This window comes from Xiphias gladius, chromosome 24, assembly GCF_016859285.1.
Source record: "Xiphias gladius isolate SHS-SW01 ecotype Sanya breed wild chromosome 24, ASM1685928v1, whole genome shotgun sequence".
NCBI classification, from domain to species: Eukaryota; Metazoa; Chordata; class Actinopteri; order Istiophoriformes; family Xiphiidae; genus Xiphias; species Xiphias gladius.
Window position 1 is genome coordinate 8,849,802 of NC_053423.1, and position 22,345 is coordinate 8,872,146.

The following is a 22,345-nucleotide window of genomic DNA, read 5'->3' on the forward strand; positions in this document are numbered from 1 at the left end:
GGTCGTTGCATGCAAGCAGAGCATGTGTGTGTGTGTGTGTGTTTGTATGTGTGTAGCGCGTTGTATATTCATAGCTACTGGCACTCCATCCACTTGTGATGATATCTGTAGTTTCTTCAGGCATGATTGCATCATATATTTATACACGCACATTAAAGATATGGTCAGGAACAATCTCAGCGCTGTTATTCCCTTATTGAGTACTTTTAATGTTTTTAGCAGCTCCTGCATATTTCTTAATAGAGTAGTAAATCGATAGCAGTTGAGCCTGGGTAAGTCATTCATATATTCAATGAAACCAAGACACAGAAAATCAATTTATTTGTAAAAATTATTTTGTTTTTGGTTTAGTATATATTTTTCCATAATCATAAACCAAATATTTTTCTCTTTTTTTTTAAGTATCTCTGATGCAGACTTGAATAAGCTAGACATGTCAAAACAAAGAGACCTGGCTAACAGTTCATTATGCTTAATGTCTAATTTCTGCAGTTGTATTACATTTGCAGCACTTAGAAATCAATCACACTTGGGAAGTGCATTAGGCAGAGAAGATGACATCTTTAGGTGTTCTGTCTGTCTGTCTGTCCTTCAGTGAATGAAGCACATCAATGAGCAGACGTAGACATGGCCAGCCATCACCCTTGTGTCTTGTCTTCCAGTTAGCAGCGGCTGCTGTCCCCTGCGTACACCGGCAGATGCAGGCCACTGTTAGTCGAGGTGAAACCCATCCGCTTTCCAATGGGCTCCACTGGGGCCAGTGTTATATGATGATTCATCAGATCAATGTGCAAGGCAGTTCTCATCTGACTTCCTGAGTCCAGCATGTTAGGCTTCTTGAGGTTTATGTAGCCTACATGGGAACAAGGACCTGGCACTGTGGGTTATAGGCACCAAATACTATATATCGTTTTATTGTTTCAACAAAGTAAAAAATTAATTTACAGCTTTTGCTCCCAGATGTTATTACAAATGTTTCATTTTTGAAAGTAAATCACACCAGTGTAAGTGTATGATGTACTTTTATGAGCAAAGTCTCTCACAAATAAAGTTTTATGAGAGGTGTGACTGGAAAGAATCAGGGATGTTTCATTCTGAAGAGCCCTTTGGAAGATACTGCAAAGGACAAAGCCTGTTGTTGTTGCTTTTCTTTATGCTTTGGTTTTATTAACATTGGTAAGCCATTGATATCACTGTAGGTTATCTAACATTATATTGCATATGGATTGAACTACAGTGTTAGTACTGCACTGATGCTTTACAGTTCAGTGAAATAAAGTTACAATCAGGGCACTGCATAGGAGAATTATGGCTTAACATAGTCATTACACATATCACAGAGTTAATAAAGCATTTAGTTCAAAATAAAGACTTTTAAAGTATAGAGTATAATTTTTAATTAGTTGACTTTGCGTAAACTATACAAATGGCTGGCTGTGCCTCCTTGCTATTTATACATGTTGCCTGAAAATTACTTTAGAGCAAGTGGAGAAACACAACACAAGTTTTAATATTTTAATATCAAAATAAGTGTTGCCATTAAATGTTTCTAAAGGTTAATCCATCTATTAATCTTTTAATTTAATTAATAGTTTTGGGTTGAGTAACTTGTCATATATAACTTTATAATCTGATTTGATCAGTTGTGTTCTTGTGATATCTCCCTCCTAACACCTTCCTCTCTCAGCTGAACACAATAGATCTTGTCAGTGGAATTCCTCGCTCACAAATTCACTAAAACCACAGTCATTTGCTAAGAGTCTGTGTATGTCTCCAGGCAGTTGCTAGACCACCACTCCAAGATGTCCAGAAGCTGAAAGCACCAACCATCTGATTCGAATTTTCTCCCAGAATATACCATTTCCTGGGTATTGTTCATTATATTCATTGGAGATGACATTCACTTCATAATCTGACATCATGAACAAGCCATGCCATCAGAATTTCGCTGGGCGCACCATCATGGTTGTCATAGTAGCCATCAGATTTGGACCCTTCCAATAGTACCATTTAATGCCATTGTAGCGAACCACACTGGATGAGGCAGGGTAATATATGCCGTTCAGGTTGGATGGGCCACAAGCCTCAAACCACCAACCTGGAGGAGAGGAAATTTGCCAGAGAGTTCAAGGAAAAAGTCAGAATTAATTGAATTCAAGCTTATGAAATGTAACATCCAAAGTAACAGCTGCAAGTCAGCAGTAACTTTATATTGGCGCAGAGGGAAAATGAAATGCACTTGGGGACATTTACAAGGGGGTGGATAGAAATGTTTAACGAGATGGGTTATAAGAAGAGACAGATTGAGATGAGCTGAGGGAAGCAGCGTACCTCCTGATGCGAGCTGAGCACACTTGCAGGTGCAGTGGTCGTTGTCTCTGTCCTTGGTGCTGAATTGGGTGCCAGTGTGGGTGAGGCTGCTGGTCCGTCCAGCTGTGCCACTGAAGCCCTCGGCATGAAGGCTGGTATCGGGGAGTAGAAAAAGTGCAAAGAATTTCAGCGAAAAGCTCAGCCACAGGCACTTCTATTCATTATTTAAGGCTGTGTTGGGAAACTTTGCTTCTTGGCAGGTCCAAATGGCTGTTAGTGGTTACTGCCCAAAAAACCATTTGAACTTCAGTATCTCTGAAATCATCTAATGTTATGTTGTAAAGGGAACACAGCACAATCATGTTTACCAAACCACAGGATACCAAAGGGATGAGAGAGGCAAAATATCGAACTTAGTGAATCTAACTTTCTGTGATTAGGGCACTCATGCTGTTATTTAGGAACCAGTTTGTAGTTTTTTTCATTTTGCACTCTTTGTCTGAGTTGTCAATGCCGCTGGGTATATCTAACATTAGAGTGTCATTTTGGCAAACAGAATAAATAGACAGCATCTTAAATAGGGCCAGATCCAATGCTCCTCTCTTCTGCTGCATTAAACCAAAAATAAAACTTTGTATATTATTTCACAATCAAAGATTAATAAAGATAAATCTAAAACAATCAAAGATTATGAAGCTGTATATCCCCTGTACTCCCCTGTAGGAGATCCTGACTTTTTTAGTGTATGTACAATACTTTTTAAAACAAGGGGCCATCACCCTTAGTCCATATGGTTGCCAAACTTCAATACAAAAACTAACCTAAAGAACCTCTCATTATTTTTCCCCCATGCTGTGCTTTGTGAAACAACCCAAGCAGTCTGAAAGCAATCTCTGCCCGAGTTAAATTGATTCACTCAATTATTTCCATACAGCGGCCCAGCAATGGAGTGTTTGTGCGCGTGTGTGTGTGTGTGTGGGTGTGTGTCTGTGTGTGTGTGTGTGTGTGTGTGTGTGTGTGTGTTTCTGTGTTCCTGTTACTCTGACCGTGTATGTGTGTGTAAGTACTGGTTTGAAGAGAGTGGATGAGGAGGTCAGCCCTGCTGTCTGGCCTCTCCTCTGCCCTGTCATTTTGTCTAGTTAGTATCAGACTATCCCTTGAGTTATGTGGAACCCCCCCCCCTGTAGCCTGGGGCACGCTGCCTGTGTCTAAATGAAGAATCCTCCTCTTGAATTTGTAAGTTCACAGGGCAGGACAACACATCACGAGGGGCAGCAAAATGGGAGTTTGAAATGACAGTGCAAGGGATGGGAATAATGATGGAATAAGATAGAGAGCGGAATTATATATGAGGGGATATTTTGTTCGAGAGCTTTTCTTTTCACGATGGATCAGTGATGTGAAGAAAATTTAAAAACTCTCAAATTAGACAGGATGGCAACCACAGGCTACAGGATATCCTGTTGGAAAGGGTGGCCTGTGGACTGTGCCAGCTCTTCTTACTCTCCAAAACATTTGCATTAGCCATGACTTCCGGATGAGTTAGTTCAGCTATTCCAACAACAACGCAGACCACAGGCTAATCCTTTTCATGGTGACAGTCTTTTGATATTGTTATTTTATCCTTTCATGAAAAATATACTGTCACATTAAAAAGGAATGCTTACCATTGGTTTTGTTATAAGAACGGCTATTCTTGGCTAACTCAAAGGGGAAAGTGGTCTGTCATGCTAATAATTAATGTATGAATAATGTTAGTGAGTGTTAGGTGAAGACCTCCATGTTGCTCTAGGGAGCACACTGGATGCAGCTGAGGAGGAGGATTGCTTTGGCTGAGTGGCTTCGTAACACCATAGTTGTGGCTTGAAAACATCAGAAGAACACAGCGTCGTCAGAATGCTAGTAAAGCTGCTACATATTGAACTAGTTAAACAGAACATGATCTCAGAGGTAGCAGCTACAGAGGTGATTATATCTATTCAGGTGATTCACCTCACACAGTGTAGCCTACAGCAATGTTGTGAAACATTCAGTTTCATCATCATGCTAATTATATGGAACAAATTCAGGCAAATGTAATTTGCTGCACTATTAGGGATCTTGGAAAAGACACACCCACGTATGATTATGATTTGTCATCTCTCAGAGCATCAATCTCCATAAACTTCCACAAAACAAGGGCAGATTCCTGTGAATTAATATGAAATCTAAGCTGAGATATTTTTGTTTATATTTTATTTCCGTCTGTTTTGGAGGAAGCATGTCTTCAGCCCACCCACATATAATCTTGTTAGTCATTGCAGGGTTACTGGGGAGCTTTGTTTGAGTTGTCAGTTCCTGGCAGGGGCAGGTATTGCAGAGCGTTCCTGTTATACTACAGTTGATGTGGCTCCCCTTGGGGATTTTTCAGGGGCAGCGGTAGCTGTGGTGTTGAGAAAAGAAAAATGGAGGCAGACGAAAGTGGCTGCATGGCCTCCAATGAGCTCATAATTTTGAATGACATTCTTAAAGATGGTCCAAGTGGTTCCTTAACTTCAGTGCTTTGGGATAAGAAATCTTAGAGACTAAGAAAATAGAAAGGAATTTGAGCTGTTGATAACTGTGTCTAATCCATTGTGGTATTAAGAGTCTTACACCCAAAGGGAAGGCAACGACTGAAAGGGTGTTACTGCATTGCAAAAGGCACTGAATAGAACACTTTACTGAAATAAAGCACCTTCATTATAGTACTATTCATGTCAGATTCATGAAAAACTGAAAGAATTTATTTGGAGACTGGAGTGTATAAGCAGTGTTTTACTTTAGCATTTCGTCATATGTTGTGCTATCGTACTAACTACTAAACACTTCAGATAAGTGGGCGATTTGATAATTGAAATAGTGCATTTTGATCTAAGTATGAATAAATACTAAAAATGTGGTTATGAATAAAATAACCAAATAATATATTTTATACCGTGTGGATACCTGTAGTTGTTGTCCTCTCCGTCTATGTAGAAGCGATCGTAATGCGAGAAGACTTCGTTCCCCTCTCTGTCTTTTAGCTGGACATGCAGACTGTATTCCTGGGAGCTGGTCAGCTTGTGGATGATATCATTCCCCAGCCAGTGTTCCCCAGAGAGCTCCCCAAAGCCCTGGATAAGACACAAAGACAGAGAAACAATAGAACAAGAAAATATTCTAACAAGGGGGATGATTTTACCAGAGACCTGCCAAGTGTTTTTGGAGATAATATGAAAACGGACCTCAATTTAAAAAGGGACATTTATCATTTTGATGGCCTGAGGCAGTCCACTGAGTTTATGAAGTGAAATACTCCTCTCCCAAAGTAAGGAGCCAGTCAATCGAGACGTTAATTTACCTTAATATCCAACCAATGTTACATTTGGAATTATAACACTAACAGTAAAATAAAAAGAGGCTTTGTGGACTGATCCACTGTTTGTTTTTAACTTTAGAGCTTGACATTAACATAAATTTTTTTATCCCATTTTTGGCAATAGAAAACAGAGCTAAATATCGTGATAAATAATATAGGAAATACTATATTTTGAGGACATTTAGTGGCATGCTGCTTACAGATACAGGCAGGTGAAACATAACAAATTCAGATGCTTCAGTACTGTGCAGGAGGAGTATGAACTGTGTGAGTATGAAAATGATGAGAACCAGAGGCTTTGACTTTCGCAATCACCAGATCTCGACCAAACTGAACACCCCTGGGGAGGGTTTGAGCCAGAGAGCACCACTGCAAAAATGATTTTTAAAACAAAACATGTCCCGTCGAAACTATGTCAAAGGAGACACAGAGAGCTGTCAGCAGGATCAATTTAGACGATATCGTCAGCTTTAATTATCAGATGGGACTTGACAACAAGTTGTCATTGTAACCGTAAGTGGAAAAATACGAAGGAGGGATCGTTAAATATGCCACTTTTAAATATGATGATTAGAATAATGAAAAAGTAACTTTAATAATGTAAGTATTATCACTAAATGAACAAAAGTAAATTAGCCTGGTTTTCTAGAAACTGATGAACTTTTGAAGTTGACTTAAGTACTTGTTAGTGGCACAATTCATTTCTGATGAAAAGGGAATAAACTCACACATTTCTTTAGCATTATCGTTATACGTCTGATATAATGAATCGATTTTCAATTCCTGTGTTATTTGAATACATTTTTTTAGTACTCAGTGGAACTAAATTTTCTCACAGTATTTTTTTGTTGTCCCCCTAGGTTGGAGCGGCTCATGGTGCCCCAACACCTTACCAAGACACTTAATGTGGATTTTTAAGTTCTCTTATCAAACACCTGTTCATTATGAGAAGACAGAATATTAAGAAACAGGTATGGAATAGAGAAATGTCAAGAACTCACATAACACAGAGTCAGGATGCAATTTTAAATTATGTTAACAGGTGGAAGGGGCAGTGATACAAACATGATTTCACATAGGAAACCACAGCATTAAATGAAAAAAGAGCAGGATGGTTTTGACAGAAATGGTGAGAATGGACGTTGTCACTCCAGGGAAATGGTTTAATGTGCAATGTTATATTCAAAGAGAAGGCTTCAGAAGTGGAACATAATGTAGCTTCGATTAATGAATTTCACAGAGGGCTGTCAAGTACAAAATAAAATAAAATACCAATTTTTGAATGACGCAAATGAATGCGAAAGCTGGACTCACTGTGTGAAAAGGCTAAATGAATTTGAGAATGCATTAGTTAACTGACAGTCAATAGACATACAACCAAAAAGTCTGATTGCATCCTACTAATAAATGGAAAAATCTCCATCTTTCCGTCTGTCCTTCAATTTTTCTCTACAATCACTCATCCGATCGACTTCAAACTTAATGTTTGTATTGTTGAGGACCCAAAGAAGTGCAGTGCCAAATGTGGAAGTTTTTGAATGCGTGGTTCTCGAGAAACATAGAAAAGAGAAAAAATAAATGACAGTTGCTTCCGGCTGGGGGACTCATCCATGCAGCCAACTTCATCGGTTAGACAACAGTGGTTCGCAAAGATGGCTACACCTGGTCAAAGTATGGGGCTACAAAACCTCGCACAGGATCATCAAGTGTGGGAGTACTTTAGATAGACCCAAGCTCTGCAATCTGTAAATGGTTTATGACAGCGGTACAGCATGGTCATTTGAAGCACAAGCATCCTGGAGTTCTTTGTTTAAGATGCAGCGACAGCAAAACAGCACCGTTCTGTTTACTTTCTATCATCACCCAAGCATGATATATTAGGATTATTAGCAGGCGAAACCAGTAATTTATGCACTGCTGCTGTTAGGATAATGTAAAGTTACACCATGCGTGACCTAACATTGTTATTCGGCTGTTGTAAATTTTCTTTTTCTTTTAACAGCTGCCGGAGAAAATGGCTTAAACTGATGTTAAATTGTTTCAAATATTTTCTTTACTGATGCAAAAATGCATTTGCTAGTGATTTTCTTAACTGCATATTACTCCAGTGATGAAAAAAAATCCATATCATACCTATTTCAAGTTTTAAGTTCTTCAGTAAAAATACTGATTCTCCAGTTCAGGGAAAGGGTTACTATGGCACTCAGTGATTAAATTAATCTACATTCACTTGGCAGGTTATTAGGTACACCTTGATAAAACTTTGCTCCTAATATTTTGTATACCTTAATTCATATAAATGGGATGGCCAAAATATTAGGAACACTTCTCAGTGTAACCCAATACAGTCCAACAGCACCAAAAAAATACAATGTCCTCAATGTTTAACACCTCTTTTAAATAGATTCAATAAAAATATGAACATTAAAATCATCATGAAGGGAGGATTTCTGCAGGCCTGTTGTATTATACTGCATCAGTTTTAACTAGGTACCAAATAAACTGGCAAGCAAGTGCATGTGTCACAGCAGTCCTTTTGAATTTTTGGTCCACTATTTTCTGATCTCATATATGACAAATAGGATCTATTATTATTATTAATGATATCATAAAACAGCAGTGATGTGAAATTAGATGATGATGATTAAATGATTGAATACAACATTTAACTATTAATGAGATAATAAGCACATTTTGAATAGACACTGCCCTAGTGTATTATTACATTTTCAAGGCAGATTCTACAGATTTCAAACATTCTTTATCCTTTTGAAAAGAGGAAAACATTGTGTCCTTGTTTACCTCTGACGTCACTAGCTGCCTAGCTGTCAGTCTCTTTCTTTTTGTTATTGGTCTGAAGTAAGAGCAAATATGTAGTAAGAGTCTTGGAGCATTAATCATTTGACTAACCAGGTCTGGGCGCAACATTTCATCAACTCAAACCACAGTTTCTGAGACTATGGAGCATGGTCAGGGGCAGTGAGGCATTTTACTGCATACGTTATCTGCCATCTACAGGGTCCCTGTGCTCCCACGCCCCAACCAGAGCCAAATATTTATCATTCATTTGTGAAAATATTGTTCCTGAAAGAGGTTTTGAAGCCTTTTTTTTTGTTGCTCTCTTTCTCACTCTCCCACAGTCCTCTTCGCATTTTATTTCCAATCCAAGCTGTGGCAATTGATTTGTTGGCATGAGTGAGAGAGAAACTGCTACTCCATTCAATCAAAAATCGAAACTACCTTAATTCATTTGTTCTATGTGTAATTTAACACAGTCGAAAAGGCTTGCGAGTGCTTTCAAGCACATGTTTTTATCTATTGCTCAAACTGAATATTGATTCTATTGATGAAACTTCTAAATGTAAGTCCAAACAAAACAAAAGCCAAAGGTATGTGCTTGATTCGATCAGAGCAGTACAGCAACTTCACAGAGTGTGATTGTATTATATTCAGTTTGTTGTTTAGGTCTTGCATGTGGAAATGTTGTTACTCTCATCGCCACACTCATTTCCCTTTGCAGGAAAGCTATTGAGATCTAAAGGTTGATACAAACAGTAGTGCTCTGTGGTCATTGAAGTACATGAAGTAAATGACGTGTGTGTGTGTGTGCGTGTGTGTGCGTGTTTGTGCTTGTGCTATGGGTGCGTGGGAGTATGACAAGGAGAGGGAGTTAGAGCAGGTGCAATAACATGGGGGGTGGTAGAGAACATGAGGGCGGCCAAATACAACAACCGCAGGTCACCTGGGATCACAGGCCGGCTGGTCTCCCACGCCTCACCATGCCAAACCATCCCTGGATAGTTATTGTAACTTGCTGTCCAGTCTCATAATACTGATGTGCATAATACTACCTATACTGATAATGATGCACACTAACCCTGCCATCTGCAAAACCCACCATTTTGTAGTCTCTCCACCCACGATGGAAGTTCACGGAGCCGTTTGTCCGATGCTGCAGCACTGTCCACCCGCCACCTCTAGTCTTCATATCACAGAACACCTAGAAAACAAGAAAAATTATACCAAGCCTTTTTTCCTTAGGGCTAGGTTAAAAGTCAATACTTTTTGAGTACTGAACAAAGACTTACTTATCGAAAGTTGGCATTGAATGCTTGGTTGGATTCTCTGGCTTGTTTACTAGTCAATGATTACGTATTTCTAGATTAAAATTGGGAAATGTTTTAACTTTTCAGCAGCAACAATACATTATTGGCTAGTTTGGAGCAGCAGAATAAATGGTTAACACAACACTGACATGTTACCACTTTGTATCACACATATTTGCCATAATAATTGCACACATTCTGCAGATACAGAGCACCGATTTGGAGTTTAAGTCTAATATTCAATCTCCGTTATATCTCCACCAGCTCCTTGATTCCTCAGCAGCTAAAAGCTCCATTGTGTTCATCAGTATTTCGCTGAATTTGTTTTGTTGCTGGGCAGGTAGTGTACAGTTGGTTTATCACACCTTTTTTGCTGCCTGATGTGGCTGGAAACAAGATAGGTGACAGCAGTGTAACTGAACTGAAACAATGAAGATGCAGGTTGTAAAACCAAAACAATTATCTGAAAGCTGGTAAAGCGGCCTCATAGATCTGAGGGGAACTGCAGAGTCAGGTGATAATTCTCAGTGGGTTCATCACATCAAGCGACTCCTTTCTCATTACACATCATCACTTGATCCATTGTTAATTTAAAAATATTTATTAGTGCAGCTTTGAATTATAATTTATATAGAAAAAACTAATACTTTAACCATTAAAAAATAACATGTTTTAATCCTCCTTTTATTATTCCTTAAATTAATGTATAATAAAAACTAAAAATAATGTTTTGGTATCAGTACCTTAGTGGTACCAATATTGATCATTTTAAAACAAATATCCAGCCTTTCTCCTGTTTTCTGTTTTTAGCCATTTGACACTGACGGTTAATCAATCCTTAAGAGATTAATTTCAAGATTAAGATTAGATTACATTTTGCAGTACCAGAGTGGTCTGGTGGAAAAAGTGGCAAGAAATGATAAGAAGAAATAAACACACACTAAACCTTCTCTGTTATTTGAAGGATGCCTTGGAAGGCTCAGGAATAAGGGGGGAACCCAACATTTCAGAGTGTCACGCGATGATATGACCCAGGTGGGAAGGAAAAACTAACATATCAGCATATTCTCTTATTCCCTTCAGTGGGGGTTGAGAAGGAGGCATCCGCATTTTTTGGTTCCACACACTGTTTTCTTTCTTACTTGGCTGCACATTTTGCCATATGTAGATATGTTTGAAATTACAGAGAGAAATGAATTGCCCTTGGAATTTATACTTGAGGGACTTTTTTTTTTTTTTTTAACATATTTAAGGTGTTTAACTTGACATGTTCCAGCTTCCCTTAGGTATTTGGATTAAATGTTAATTTTTCCCGTGGGTGGTAAGATTAGATGCTTTTTGTAACTGAGATGCTTTTCTAATGGATCAAGTGTATTCAGCACCTCAACTGGCTATTTTCTGCTAGAAATGAAATGAGAGTTTCCAGCACTCTCCCTGAATAGTAAAGCTAAATCAAGGTCGATACGCACTCGGGTCTTTTACCTCAGAAAACAGTGCAGACCGGCAATATGCTGTGATTATCCGCTGGCACATTAAGCCAATGTTATGGCCTTAAAAGCATTACACTGAATACAAAAACAAGACCAGGTCCGTATTTAATACTCCAAACTCACTTATTATTAGCCAGCAAGGAGTCATTGAAGGCCAAATCCATTACAATGAAATGCAAAAATCCTGACAACTTAAGCATTATTATGATTTTTAAAAAGATAATGTGATGGTTATTATTTTCATGGGGCTTTCTGGGGATAAAATGGTTACCTCTGAATATGTGTTTAGAAAAAGCCCTGTGCATATTTAGCTCTCAAAAGTATACATAAAAGGGTTATCAAAAATTTTTAAAAAGACGCTGATCCAAACTATGAATTATTTGGTCTGTAAACATCATCATTATTCACAAGCTTGGTGGTTTAAACTTAGATAGATGGATAGATAACATGGATAGATCACATATGTGTATGCCTTTTTGTCTCTGCTCCAACTGAGGAAACCCAATCTCTGCTTTGAAAGTAGGGCAGTTTGTATCTGCCTCACTTTTATGCAGCCACCCAGCTTGCCAGCCACATTGGAATTACATGGCATAGATTGTGAGCAGCAATTATTTGGGGACTACTAACTAGCATCAGTGGAAACGTGCATTGGTCTGAGTTGGCAGGAAACACATGCCACCAGTGCCTAACACCTGGCTGCCTCGCTCACAGGAAGTGAAGAGGAAGAACAGGGCAAAATAGGCAATAGGATGTGGTGCCAACCAGCGAAATAGAATGAAAGTAATGAATAACAAAACTGTTTCACTATTATCTTTCTTTTCCCCTGGTAAGCGGTGAGAGTGAAGATCCCAGCCAAGAATGCTAGCTTGCTAAGAGAGGATAGCCTGCTGGTAGATGCCATGGTCGAGTTAGCAAGGGCTAGCTACTGCAGGTCAGCGGAGGTACCTCTTAAGCATTTCTGACTTTGCATTCAGCAGTGTACATTCACTCACTCTGAAGCCTGTGGGGCATAATGTTCCTGTTGCTTATTATTTTAGTTCTCTGTAACCCAGCATGGCATTTCCATCAACCTCTATACCAACAAATCTAGCAAATTACTATTACCTCAGATGAGTTTGTCCTTCCAGTGTTTAATGCTGTCCAAAAGAAAAATGATAAGCCTTCAGAATGTCCTTATGTAGTGTCTGTGTGAGCTTTACGTTACGCAGGCTGGGCAAAACCTGTAAAGTTGATACAACTGAAATGATCCCAGTGCTAAATGAGATGCAAGATAAATGGATAAAATGTCTTTCAAAAAAGTTTCATGTCAAAGTTAGTTAAGTGATATTTGCAAGAAAAGGCCGGTGACCTTTAAAGCCTTACTACCTCGACAGAATGGGTGGAGTTGGGCAGGCGTATGCTATAGATTCCACTCTCGGTCACTCCAGATTGCAGGATCTCCGCACAGTCCCTGAAACTAATTGACTCCTCCTTGGGCATATTAGAGATTTCTGCAAAGACAGGCAGGCATGTGTTTACAGATGGCAGCCTTTTGGCTTTTGCACACAAATCCCAACCCCTTATGTGAGTTGCCCTGTAATGTTAAGCTCTGTCGTAAGCCTGCCGTGTTTGTAGTGTATGCATATACGTAGTGTTTCTGAGATTTGAATTACAGGTTGCTCTAGGTGATATGTTCATGTGAAATTGATTTTTTTCAACTTAAATCACAACTCCCCTCCTCATTATTTGAAATACTGTAAATCTAATTTTTGTCTAAATGAAACTCTGGTGTTTCCTGATATTATTGATGAGTAATTTTTGCACTGAGGAGATAATGAATCACAGGAATGTAATAGAAATTTTGTTGACAATTGACATGCATTAATCTCTGTTATACCTACAGAACATTTCTTTTCTTATGTATATTTGTATCTCTTGTTTAAAATACATGAGGTTGGCAGCACATTTGCTCTATCAAAATCGGTAAAACCCCTAAGCCTTACCATTGCAGTGGGTGACGATAGCCAGCAGCTGTTGAACAGTGTCCGTGAGCACGGCCTGCTGTCTCTGAAGTAAGGTGCTGTTGATCGTGGAGCTGCCCAATTCACCCTGGAGCTGACTGACCAGTTGACTCTGCCTCTCCAGAAGCTCTTGAAGCTGCTGCTTTTCGCTCTGCAAGCCCTGTAGCTCCCTCCCATACCGAGCCTCCAGTGCTAAGAGCCTCTGTTCCAGAAAACTGGCAAACAGCAAACATTAATATATTAGGATAGTATTGTCTTTGGTGGGTTTTTTTTGTTTGTTTTGTTTTGTTTTGTTTCGTTTTGTTTTTTTCAGGAACAGAAAAATTCTGCTCACTCCTTTACAGGTCACTGGAGAAAAGTAAAAATCTTATATATTATATCCAGTGCTAAGATTCATATTTAATTGTATAGGGGCAGAAGATATAAGTAAGTGGGTGCAGGTGGAGAATCCATCCGTTCAGCATTCAGCTTTCACAGTGGAGGTTGCACAAACTTGCACAATTACATGAGAATGACTAATAGACATCAGCACAACAGTTTCCTTGGGCTAACATCATATAAACACCTGTACTGCAGCAGCACTCACAGATGGGCCTGCATGGTAAGCCTCTCAATCATAGCCATGAGGCAACAATCTGATTGTGTGTGTGTGTGTGTGTGTGTGTGTGTGTGTGTGTGTGTGTGTGTGTGTGTGTGTGTGTGTGTGCGTATGTGTGTGTGCGTGTGTGCACATGTGTCTGAACAATTGCGACACCCCAACCTACAAATGAAGATCATAAATCCCTGCAGTCTTATATTTATGGCTTTGACTAACGACTCTGCAGCAGTTATTTATTGAAACAATCCAGCCACCCAGATTGAACAAGCTACTTTTCAGCCCTGTGCACCCGCAGCTGCTTCACTAAACGTGTATCCTCATTCCCCCACTTTAGGCACAGACTCAGTATGTGGACTGGAAGGAACTCTGGATCAATCCAAATCATTTTTAACATCTCTTTCATTTCATATTTGCTTTGTGGGGGAACACTCAATAAATGTGGCAGAGCAAGCTAACAAGTTGGTCTCCATTGTGTATGTTTTACTTAGACGACCAGTCAAAGTGTAGAGCATGGCAGTAAACCAGCACAGCAATGTTTAAACAGGTAGGGGGGTTGACAGAACAAATATGGCATATTGGAACACATTGCATCCTGGGTAATTAAACTGTTATGCTTATGATCTTGTGCAATTTATTATTATTGTAATATAGATATTGCTATTAGTCTGCTCTCACTCTCTCTCTGCAATGTGCTGCACTTTCTCCCAATCCGATTTTACATGTAAAGCCTATGAAAACAAACATGTCTCTCTGCTCTTTTTAGTTTGGCAGCAGTTCAGCAACTGGCTCCATGCCCTTTAGGCTCAGCAGCAATAGCCCCCTACAACCTTAGTTCTTTTATTCCACAGCAGCCTGGCTGAAAATCTACTGTGACCCTTCTAATTTCATGCGTCCTGTAATGGTGTTTACCTTTGTATGTATTGTATGTATTCATCTATTTATATGTCAGACACATGTAACCAACTTGAAGGAAGAGGGCCGAAGGGCAGAGCAGGGCCAAGGAGGACCAGATGCTTAACATCTGTTGGAGCTGGGGCACTCTGTTCTCCCAGTCACACTTGGTACAGATGGATGGAATGATAACCACATACAAAGACAAAAAACACCCACTCCCTTTCACACTGCCCAGCATCCTTTCCTTAACCCTGCTGGCCCTAATTTGACCCTGTGTTCCTAGAGAGAAGAATGGGAAACCCCTCCTAATGTGCGCTGCCTATTCACTACAAAACACACACACACTATTACACAATATGCATTATATTGTCGTTGAGTACCCTGTTGTTCACATCGCTTGGAGTCATTCAACATACGCTTACCCAGTTGTTGTATCAGAAGGACCGGTTTCATGCACGTGAATGTACAGATACAGTATATTACTCTTTTGAAGGCCTTTCAATTTTGTGTGACGTAGCTTCTTCCCGAGAAAACATTCTTTGGTGCTCAGGAATTTTTATGTTTCCTATAGCAGCCACACCAGCTCATTTGGAATCAGTAAAGGAAAAGCAGCAGGTAGGCAGACAAAGAAAATAGCGCCCCATATAGTAACTAAAGCCTCACCAAAAGAAAATCCAAGACAAAAACAAAGCATTATGGCAGACACAGTTCTAGACTAATGAGTGATCTCTGGGATGCGAAGAGCAAAAGCAGCAATGACTGCATAAAATGACCCCATAATGTCGAAAAACTAGAGCAAACTGACGTTGTGAATAACCAATTTAGCTCCAACCACTGCACTAACACTTAAACTACCACAATGGATCTAAAAAGGAAGTGCTTATACCTACCAGTAAAACCATCCTGGAAGTTTTGCAGTGCCTAGAATGTGCTTCCCTGAATAATCTTCAGAAGTGTGATTGCTCACCTGTTTTTATCACTGAGGTGTGAGATCTCCTGAGTCTGCAGGAGAATATGTTTCTCCAGCCGGTTAGTGAAGAGCGAATATTCGAGCAGCTGGATCTCCAAGCGACTTGTCTGGTTTAACACCTACAGATTGATAAAAACAAAAGATTAACTCTATCGCAGTATGTGCAGGTAGAAGGATGGATGAGAGTGATGAGACATATTGATGAAGAGACAAATGGAACATAAAGGTGCCCACCAGCTAAATTTATAAAAAGGACCCTCGGAGATAAATGTGTTGCACAGCACATCAGAAGGCTCATAATGCTCATTCTTTGATCTTACAAGGAAAACTTGAGCATGAATTATCTCATATGCACCTGTGACATGTTTTGAAGTTGCAGATGAAATAAAAACTTGAACAAAGCAGCCCAGATATTTGTACAGGTTGCGGTTTCATATCGACTTTGATAAGAGAAAAAAAAAGCATGAGGACCAAAACAAGCCCAGTCTGTAATAACAGCTCTGTGGCATGATTGAAGACACATCTGTGTTGTGCTACTGAGCTTTATGTTTTAATTGGCCTGTTGTCAGATGCCGAGCTCAATTCATTGTGTCAATCAGAGGCTGTAGAACCAAATACCAGCTGTTTTAAAGCACTTGCCGCCACCTTTGGGCATGGCTTCTCAGTGAGTTACATCTGATTTACATTTAGTTAGCTATTCGACAAGTGTTTTGCAAGTGTCATCATTTGTTTTTACATGGGTGAGATCCTCGCAGTTGTTCATTTGGATTGGCTGCAAACACGTTATCTCAGGTTTACTCCAATCCTTTTTGATGGGCTAACCTGGGTCTCCACGTCTGTCAGTTTGCGGGTCTGCTCCGCTGATTGGCTGAGGAGGTTGGTTCCCATCTCGAGCATGGCAGCGGTCTGGTTGTGTACCGCAGTTCTCTTTATTTCCTCCATCCCAGTGCGCACATTCTCCTGGATGAAGTTCTCCAGCTGTAAAGAGAACAAGCAGACACTGAAAATATTATCAAGAATGCCAGATCGAGGTCATATTGATGTCTAAGGAGGTAATGTCCCTATATGTCCACTGACAGCTTGATGGAGCAACCTAAGAGTGATCTGTATTTGTCACCTCAATCTTCTCAGGTACTGTGATGGAGTTACAAAATTCAGGGTGCTGCCAATGTCTTGCCACCAAGATATCCATCCATCTGCAGGTCTACCTCAGGCAAATACCAAACTCATATTAATATAATGATGCAATATATGGGTATTTCAAGGGGAAGAAAGAATGAAAGCAATGGTATTTTCAAGGAGTTTGACATCATGATATTCATATGCTGGACTTCAGGGATAGTCGCTTACACTCTGTAATCAGTCACAAGCTCAGAGAAAGGCGCACTGGCAAAAACCCATCATATGTTACACCAGGAGTAAAAATAGAATGGCATCCATCTTGCTCCAATAAATAGATTTTCTTATTAATGTGGTCGGTTCGACCAAACAGCATCAGGAAGACAGATTTGGCTTTCCTGCCATGAACGAGGGAATTTTGTTTGATGTTTAACGGGCAATGGCCTGTGCCTTTGTAATAAGGCAAAGTAGAATATTGAACTGTAGAGCATTAATATTTATGACTTTTCTGAGGAGAAAAGATCAGACTTTTTTCGTTAAACCACATGACTGGAAAATGAAGAATCTGAGGAGAAAGAATTCTGTAAAAATCGAAGAGAATTCAAATGAGACTTAAGAGTGTTTGTTTTTTCCTATGCAAATGCCCATCAAAGAGAGGAATAGAATAATGATAATGCACTGTCATAGGAGAGGGGTCTTTCTATTTTTATGACGTATAAAAAATACAGGTCCAATGGGGAAAATAGGGATAAATTGGCTATTAATTGTTTGCTTGCTAGTTATATTTTTCACTTTGTCTCTGACTTTCTCTCTCACTAACTCCCTCTTTCTTTCCCTCTTCCTCCCTCTCGGTCTGGAAATCCATCTCTCACATTTTCATACTTTAGGACAACTAAGACAGCAGAAAAAATCCCTCCATAACGAAGGTTATGACGCGATTACCAAGCGGATTAAAGCCAACTCCAAACGAAGAACCAAAGATAATCAGCCTCGTGTATTGAAGCCACTATCAGCTCCTTGTCCAAAGTGTTCCCATTACAGCTTTCTGTGACAGAGCTCAATCCAGAGGTCTTAATATACTCCGCCTCCCCCTGCCAATTGCATTAATTGCTGCTCTTTCAAATGCTGCACTATGCAGCCAGACAAACAGCATTTGGGACGTAGTGTGATACTGTCTTATTGTGTCTAAGAGGGACAGAGGCGGGATCAACGCTGAGAAAATCATAGGAGTTGTATCACTTGATATCTTAATTGTTTCACCAATAGACAATTGTTCCCAGCTACAATTACGGAGGAAGGGGGAAACATATCTGCTGGGTGTTCTGGCAAATGATTGTGATGGACTGAGGCACATCAGGATGGGTATAATTGTGAGGGATGGGAATGATGACGTATTGATGAAAATGACTTGATTTATGTGTTAGTGCAACACTGTGCACATCCACTTCAGAGATGGAGGAGGATAAAATTTTGTTTTTTGGTGCCTCCGCTATTGTAAAATGACATTTAAAAAAATCCAAAGTAGCATCCCTCTTAGGAGACAATTATTCTGGACAATCCACAGATCTCACTATGGACAGTTTTCGTTTCATTCACATTCAACTGCTTTCTGTCTAAGAATTTGTCCCTATGAAAATGGTTGACATCATGTTCCCTGGGTTACCCAGAGTAACCAGGAGACTGTCTCTTGAGATATGTTGCTGTTGCATTTTTAACAATGCTAGCAGCATGGCTCTATGGATGGCAATGTCAGCCAGTCCATCACTTTGGTCCATGCTGAAATATCTAAAAAAAATATTTGGATGGATTGCCATTCAATTTTTAACAGATGTGTATTGTTCCCAGATGGACTAGTAATTTTGTGATCCCCTGATTTTCATCTTTCTCCAACAGCAGGCCAAATTTTTAACAAATCAAGTGAAATATTTCAGCATTCTTGATACGATGAAGATGAATCCTAATGATTTAAGATTTCCCCTGAATGAATTTGGATTTCCCCATGAGATTGACATTTATGGTTTTTGGTGATATTTCTCAATACATTTTGGATGGATTTGATACAAAATTTCATGTTCAATTTCAATTTCAATTTGCAGAATACTTTGTTTCATAATCAAATTAATGACATTTCCATCAGCTTGTTCTAGATGGAGAAAAGAGGTGATGTTTAAGGAAAGGACAGAAAGTGGAGACCAATTGGATAATGTGAGTAATGTGGGTGGCATACTTTCGTATTGGCTTAATTAAATATTACATGGCCAGGAAATCAGGTCACCAAGGGTAGCCTAGGCACCTTGATCTCTATGCAATATTTCTGCATTAGCATAATCTGCACAAACTCTTAAAAGGACTAACAAAAGCATGCTCACATCCCTTTTACCAATCCCTCAGGGTAACAGAAGGCGAAACGGACTAGATGGGGGGTTAGTACAAAAGAAAACAAACACTAGTTTCTTCTTGGAAACAGCAAAGAAGGAAGCTGGAACATTAATACAGCCCTGTTGCACTCGTCCACTTGGAGATTCCTCTGCGGAACATTGCAGATTAGTGTGTGTACTCCTAAATTTGTGTGTGGGGGTGTGTATTTTCTTTCAGGAGGTTTTGGTGGAAGGCTCATAGCATTGGTCAAAACATCCTAGTGAAGTTTTCCGCGTGCATATCACCCATTTCTCCCCAAACTTATGCATAGTCTTAATGAGCTCCACAAGGTGCTGAAAAGGCTTTGCGATCTAGGGTCAAAGGTTAGTATACCCTAATGCATATCTTAAAGAGACTCTCTAAGGTCATGCTGTGTTTATGTGAAAATCCCAGCTACAGTCAGATAATTTCTGCTTCGCTGTGGCTGGGTGGGGGGTAACGTGTTGAAATACTCTATCTTTGTGTTCATTCCAAACGTTAATGTGGAGGAAGTTTGGCAACAGCGCAAGATATGTGTCAGCAGAGACTTTTCTGTAGAAGTTGGGGGGGGGGGCATCTCCTTCATGGCGGCTGATGTCACATCTCTGTTGGAGAGGGAGAGAGAGTCTGCAGGCTACAGAAAATATGCTCAAGATGACTGCAATATGTGATGCATTTATATTCAACAATTTAGCCTGTGCTTTGAAGGCTCTGTGCATGAATAATATACTGTGCACATGAGGAAAAGTGTGTGCACTCTCTCCCTATCTTTGTCTCCCTCCGTCTCTCAAACGCATACACATACAGTGTGGCCTCCTGGGATGCTTCCCATGGAAGGTAGGTCTCCAGTTCATAGAGTGTGCACAGGGGAATTGAGTGTGTGTGTTTTTTTCTTATGTGTGTTTCCAACTGTGAGTCAGGAGAGCGTGAGCAAGAGTTTGAGATCTGATGGCTGATGAGTCAAGGTGTGAGATGAGACACATTCATCATCCCAGAGCTGCAAAATAGTCCAGATATGCCCAGAAGTTTCGGAGAAGGATAGAGAGGAACAAAGTGTCAAAAGAAAAAGCAGAAGAGTGAAAGGGAAGGAACAGAGAAACACAGACGATTTTGTGGTGAGTGAGGGGGGGATGACAGGAGCACATAAAGAGCTTTGGCATTCCTATAAAACCCCATTTTCAAATCCTGAAATACAATCAACACGTTTGCCTTAAATTGGCCAATCTAAACACAACACAACGCTTATAAACGGCACGAAGATTAGTGTCCACCATAAATATTCTGAGAGAGATGCAGACAAGAATAGAGAGACGGGTGGAGAGGGGTGGCGTGTCAGTCAGTCTGTCCTAGACAATGGCCCAACACTGATTCAGTGCCCTGATGACCTTAGCAATGAAAACACTATTGTGGAGCCACTTTTAATCGCATCATTTCATTTTAGTCAGTCATAATCTGAGCTAAATGGAACTGCAAAGGCCCGCAGCCCAGTGAGGAGACCTGCTGAAATGTGTCTCCCACAGATAAACATTTTTTTTGTTTTTTTATGTTTTTTATTTAAACTCAGTTTAGTGCAGAGTTTTACGCCGACTTTGGCTTATAAATAAACTAAAACAAGTCAAGAGTGTAGTTTCTGTGCACTTGTTGGCTGTGGGAGGAAAATACTCATTTAGAAGGTTTAACTATGTGAGACATATTTGGCACCACCTCATCTTGTCTTTCTCCTCTCGCATGCAACAGGGAGTTCTGGCATCCCAGTGGCCTTAAATACAGATACACACTCATACACCAGCCGTTGTCATGGAGCCAGATATGCATACAGCAATCATTCAGGAAATCCCAGCTAATCACTGAATTTATCAAGAATGAAGGCTTTCCAACAAATGTTATCAGATAATGTACTCTGTGGACAATCCTGTGCCTTTTTTCCCCCTAGCATTTTGTTTAAAGGTCTGCAGGATAACATGAGGCATGTGAAAAAAGAACCAGACGACAGTTTGACGATAAAACTTAGAGTAAGAATGTTAGGTGAAAGAGGAGAAAGTAGCTGTGTTAATTAACAGTTCAGAGATCTTACCTTCTGTAGCCACTGGGTGTTATTCTCCATTGCACTCTCCAGACTCTCCAGCTTCCTCTCCTGCCAGGAAGGCCTCTCCCTCGGGGCCTTACCCTGCTTGGATTGGCTTGAATCAGGCTCGGCCTCGGGCGGGGAGTCCCTCTGGAGGGTGTTGGTGACCTGGAAGTCCTTTAAGGGATGGCAGTTCTCCACCTCGGGAAGGATGAAGGTGTAGCTGCAGCGGCCGTGCTGCACGCGGTGGTGTTGGCGCTCGGAGCCGATGGCGGCAGCCAGCAGGTAGGCCAGGTAGGCGAGGGTCACGGCCAGCAGGCGGCCCATGTCAGGGAAAAGAGGGGGGAGGGGAGGGAGGAGAGGGGACGAAGGAGCTTGCTCCAACTGGCAGAGCAGACCAATAAGTCAGGTGAGTTTCTCCTTTCGTCGTCTGTTTCGCTATCTTTTTCTGTCTTGTTAAACTGTCCCTCAGGACTCTAAATCTGTCCTCCTCCTGTCTTCTCAGTCCAACTCCTGCCACTCCTGTCTGTTTTATCACTTTCTCTTCTCCTCTTTTGGCTGGCTGTCCTCTTTGCTGCTGCATCCAGAAGTCGTCTTCAGCCCAGTTTGTGCTCCCGCTCTTCAGGCAGACAGAAACGACTCTAACACACACACACACAAACACGCGCGCGCGCAAACACACACACACACACACACACACACACACACACACACACACACACACACACACACACACAGGAAAAGAGGATTGCCTCCTATTATGACTCCAACACTCAGACAGTGCATGGAGCTCAGTCCAGGAAACCAACAGCACACTTCCCTCCCACCATTTATCTCTCTTCTGAAAAGTTGCTTTCCTCACTGCCTTCTTTTCAAACTGCTAGAGTCCATGCATTGGTCTGGAGGAGAGAGGAGAGGAGAGGAGAGGAGAGGAGAGGAGAGGAGGGGTGGAGTGGAGAGTGGCCCGCTTCAGGATGTTGGCTGAAGTGGTAACTCTCTTAAAGTACAGAGAGAGAG

At 40.5% G+C, this 22,345-nt stretch overlaps 1 protein-coding gene across 1 annotated transcript; it reads right to left on the reverse strand.

Annotated features, from left to right (window-relative positions):
• Positions 1 to 237: 237 nt before the first annotated feature.
• angpt2b (angiopoietin 2b) lies at positions 238 to 21,655 on the reverse strand. The gene is made up of 9 exons (XM_040122615.1): positions 21,338 to 21,655; positions 16,570 to 16,725; positions 15,745 to 15,866; positions 13,268 to 13,500; positions 12,651 to 12,775; positions 9,588 to 9,689; positions 5,278 to 5,444; positions 2,332 to 2,462; positions 238 to 2,098 (listed from the first exon to the last, which is right to left on the reverse strand). The coding sequence occupies exons 1-9, from the start codon at positions 21,653 to 21,655 to the stop codon at positions 1,938 to 1,940; spliced, it is 1,515 nt and encodes a 504-aa protein (XP_039978549.1). The 3' UTR covers positions 238 to 1,937.
• Between the last annotated feature and the right edge of the window lie 690 nt (positions 21,656 to 22,345).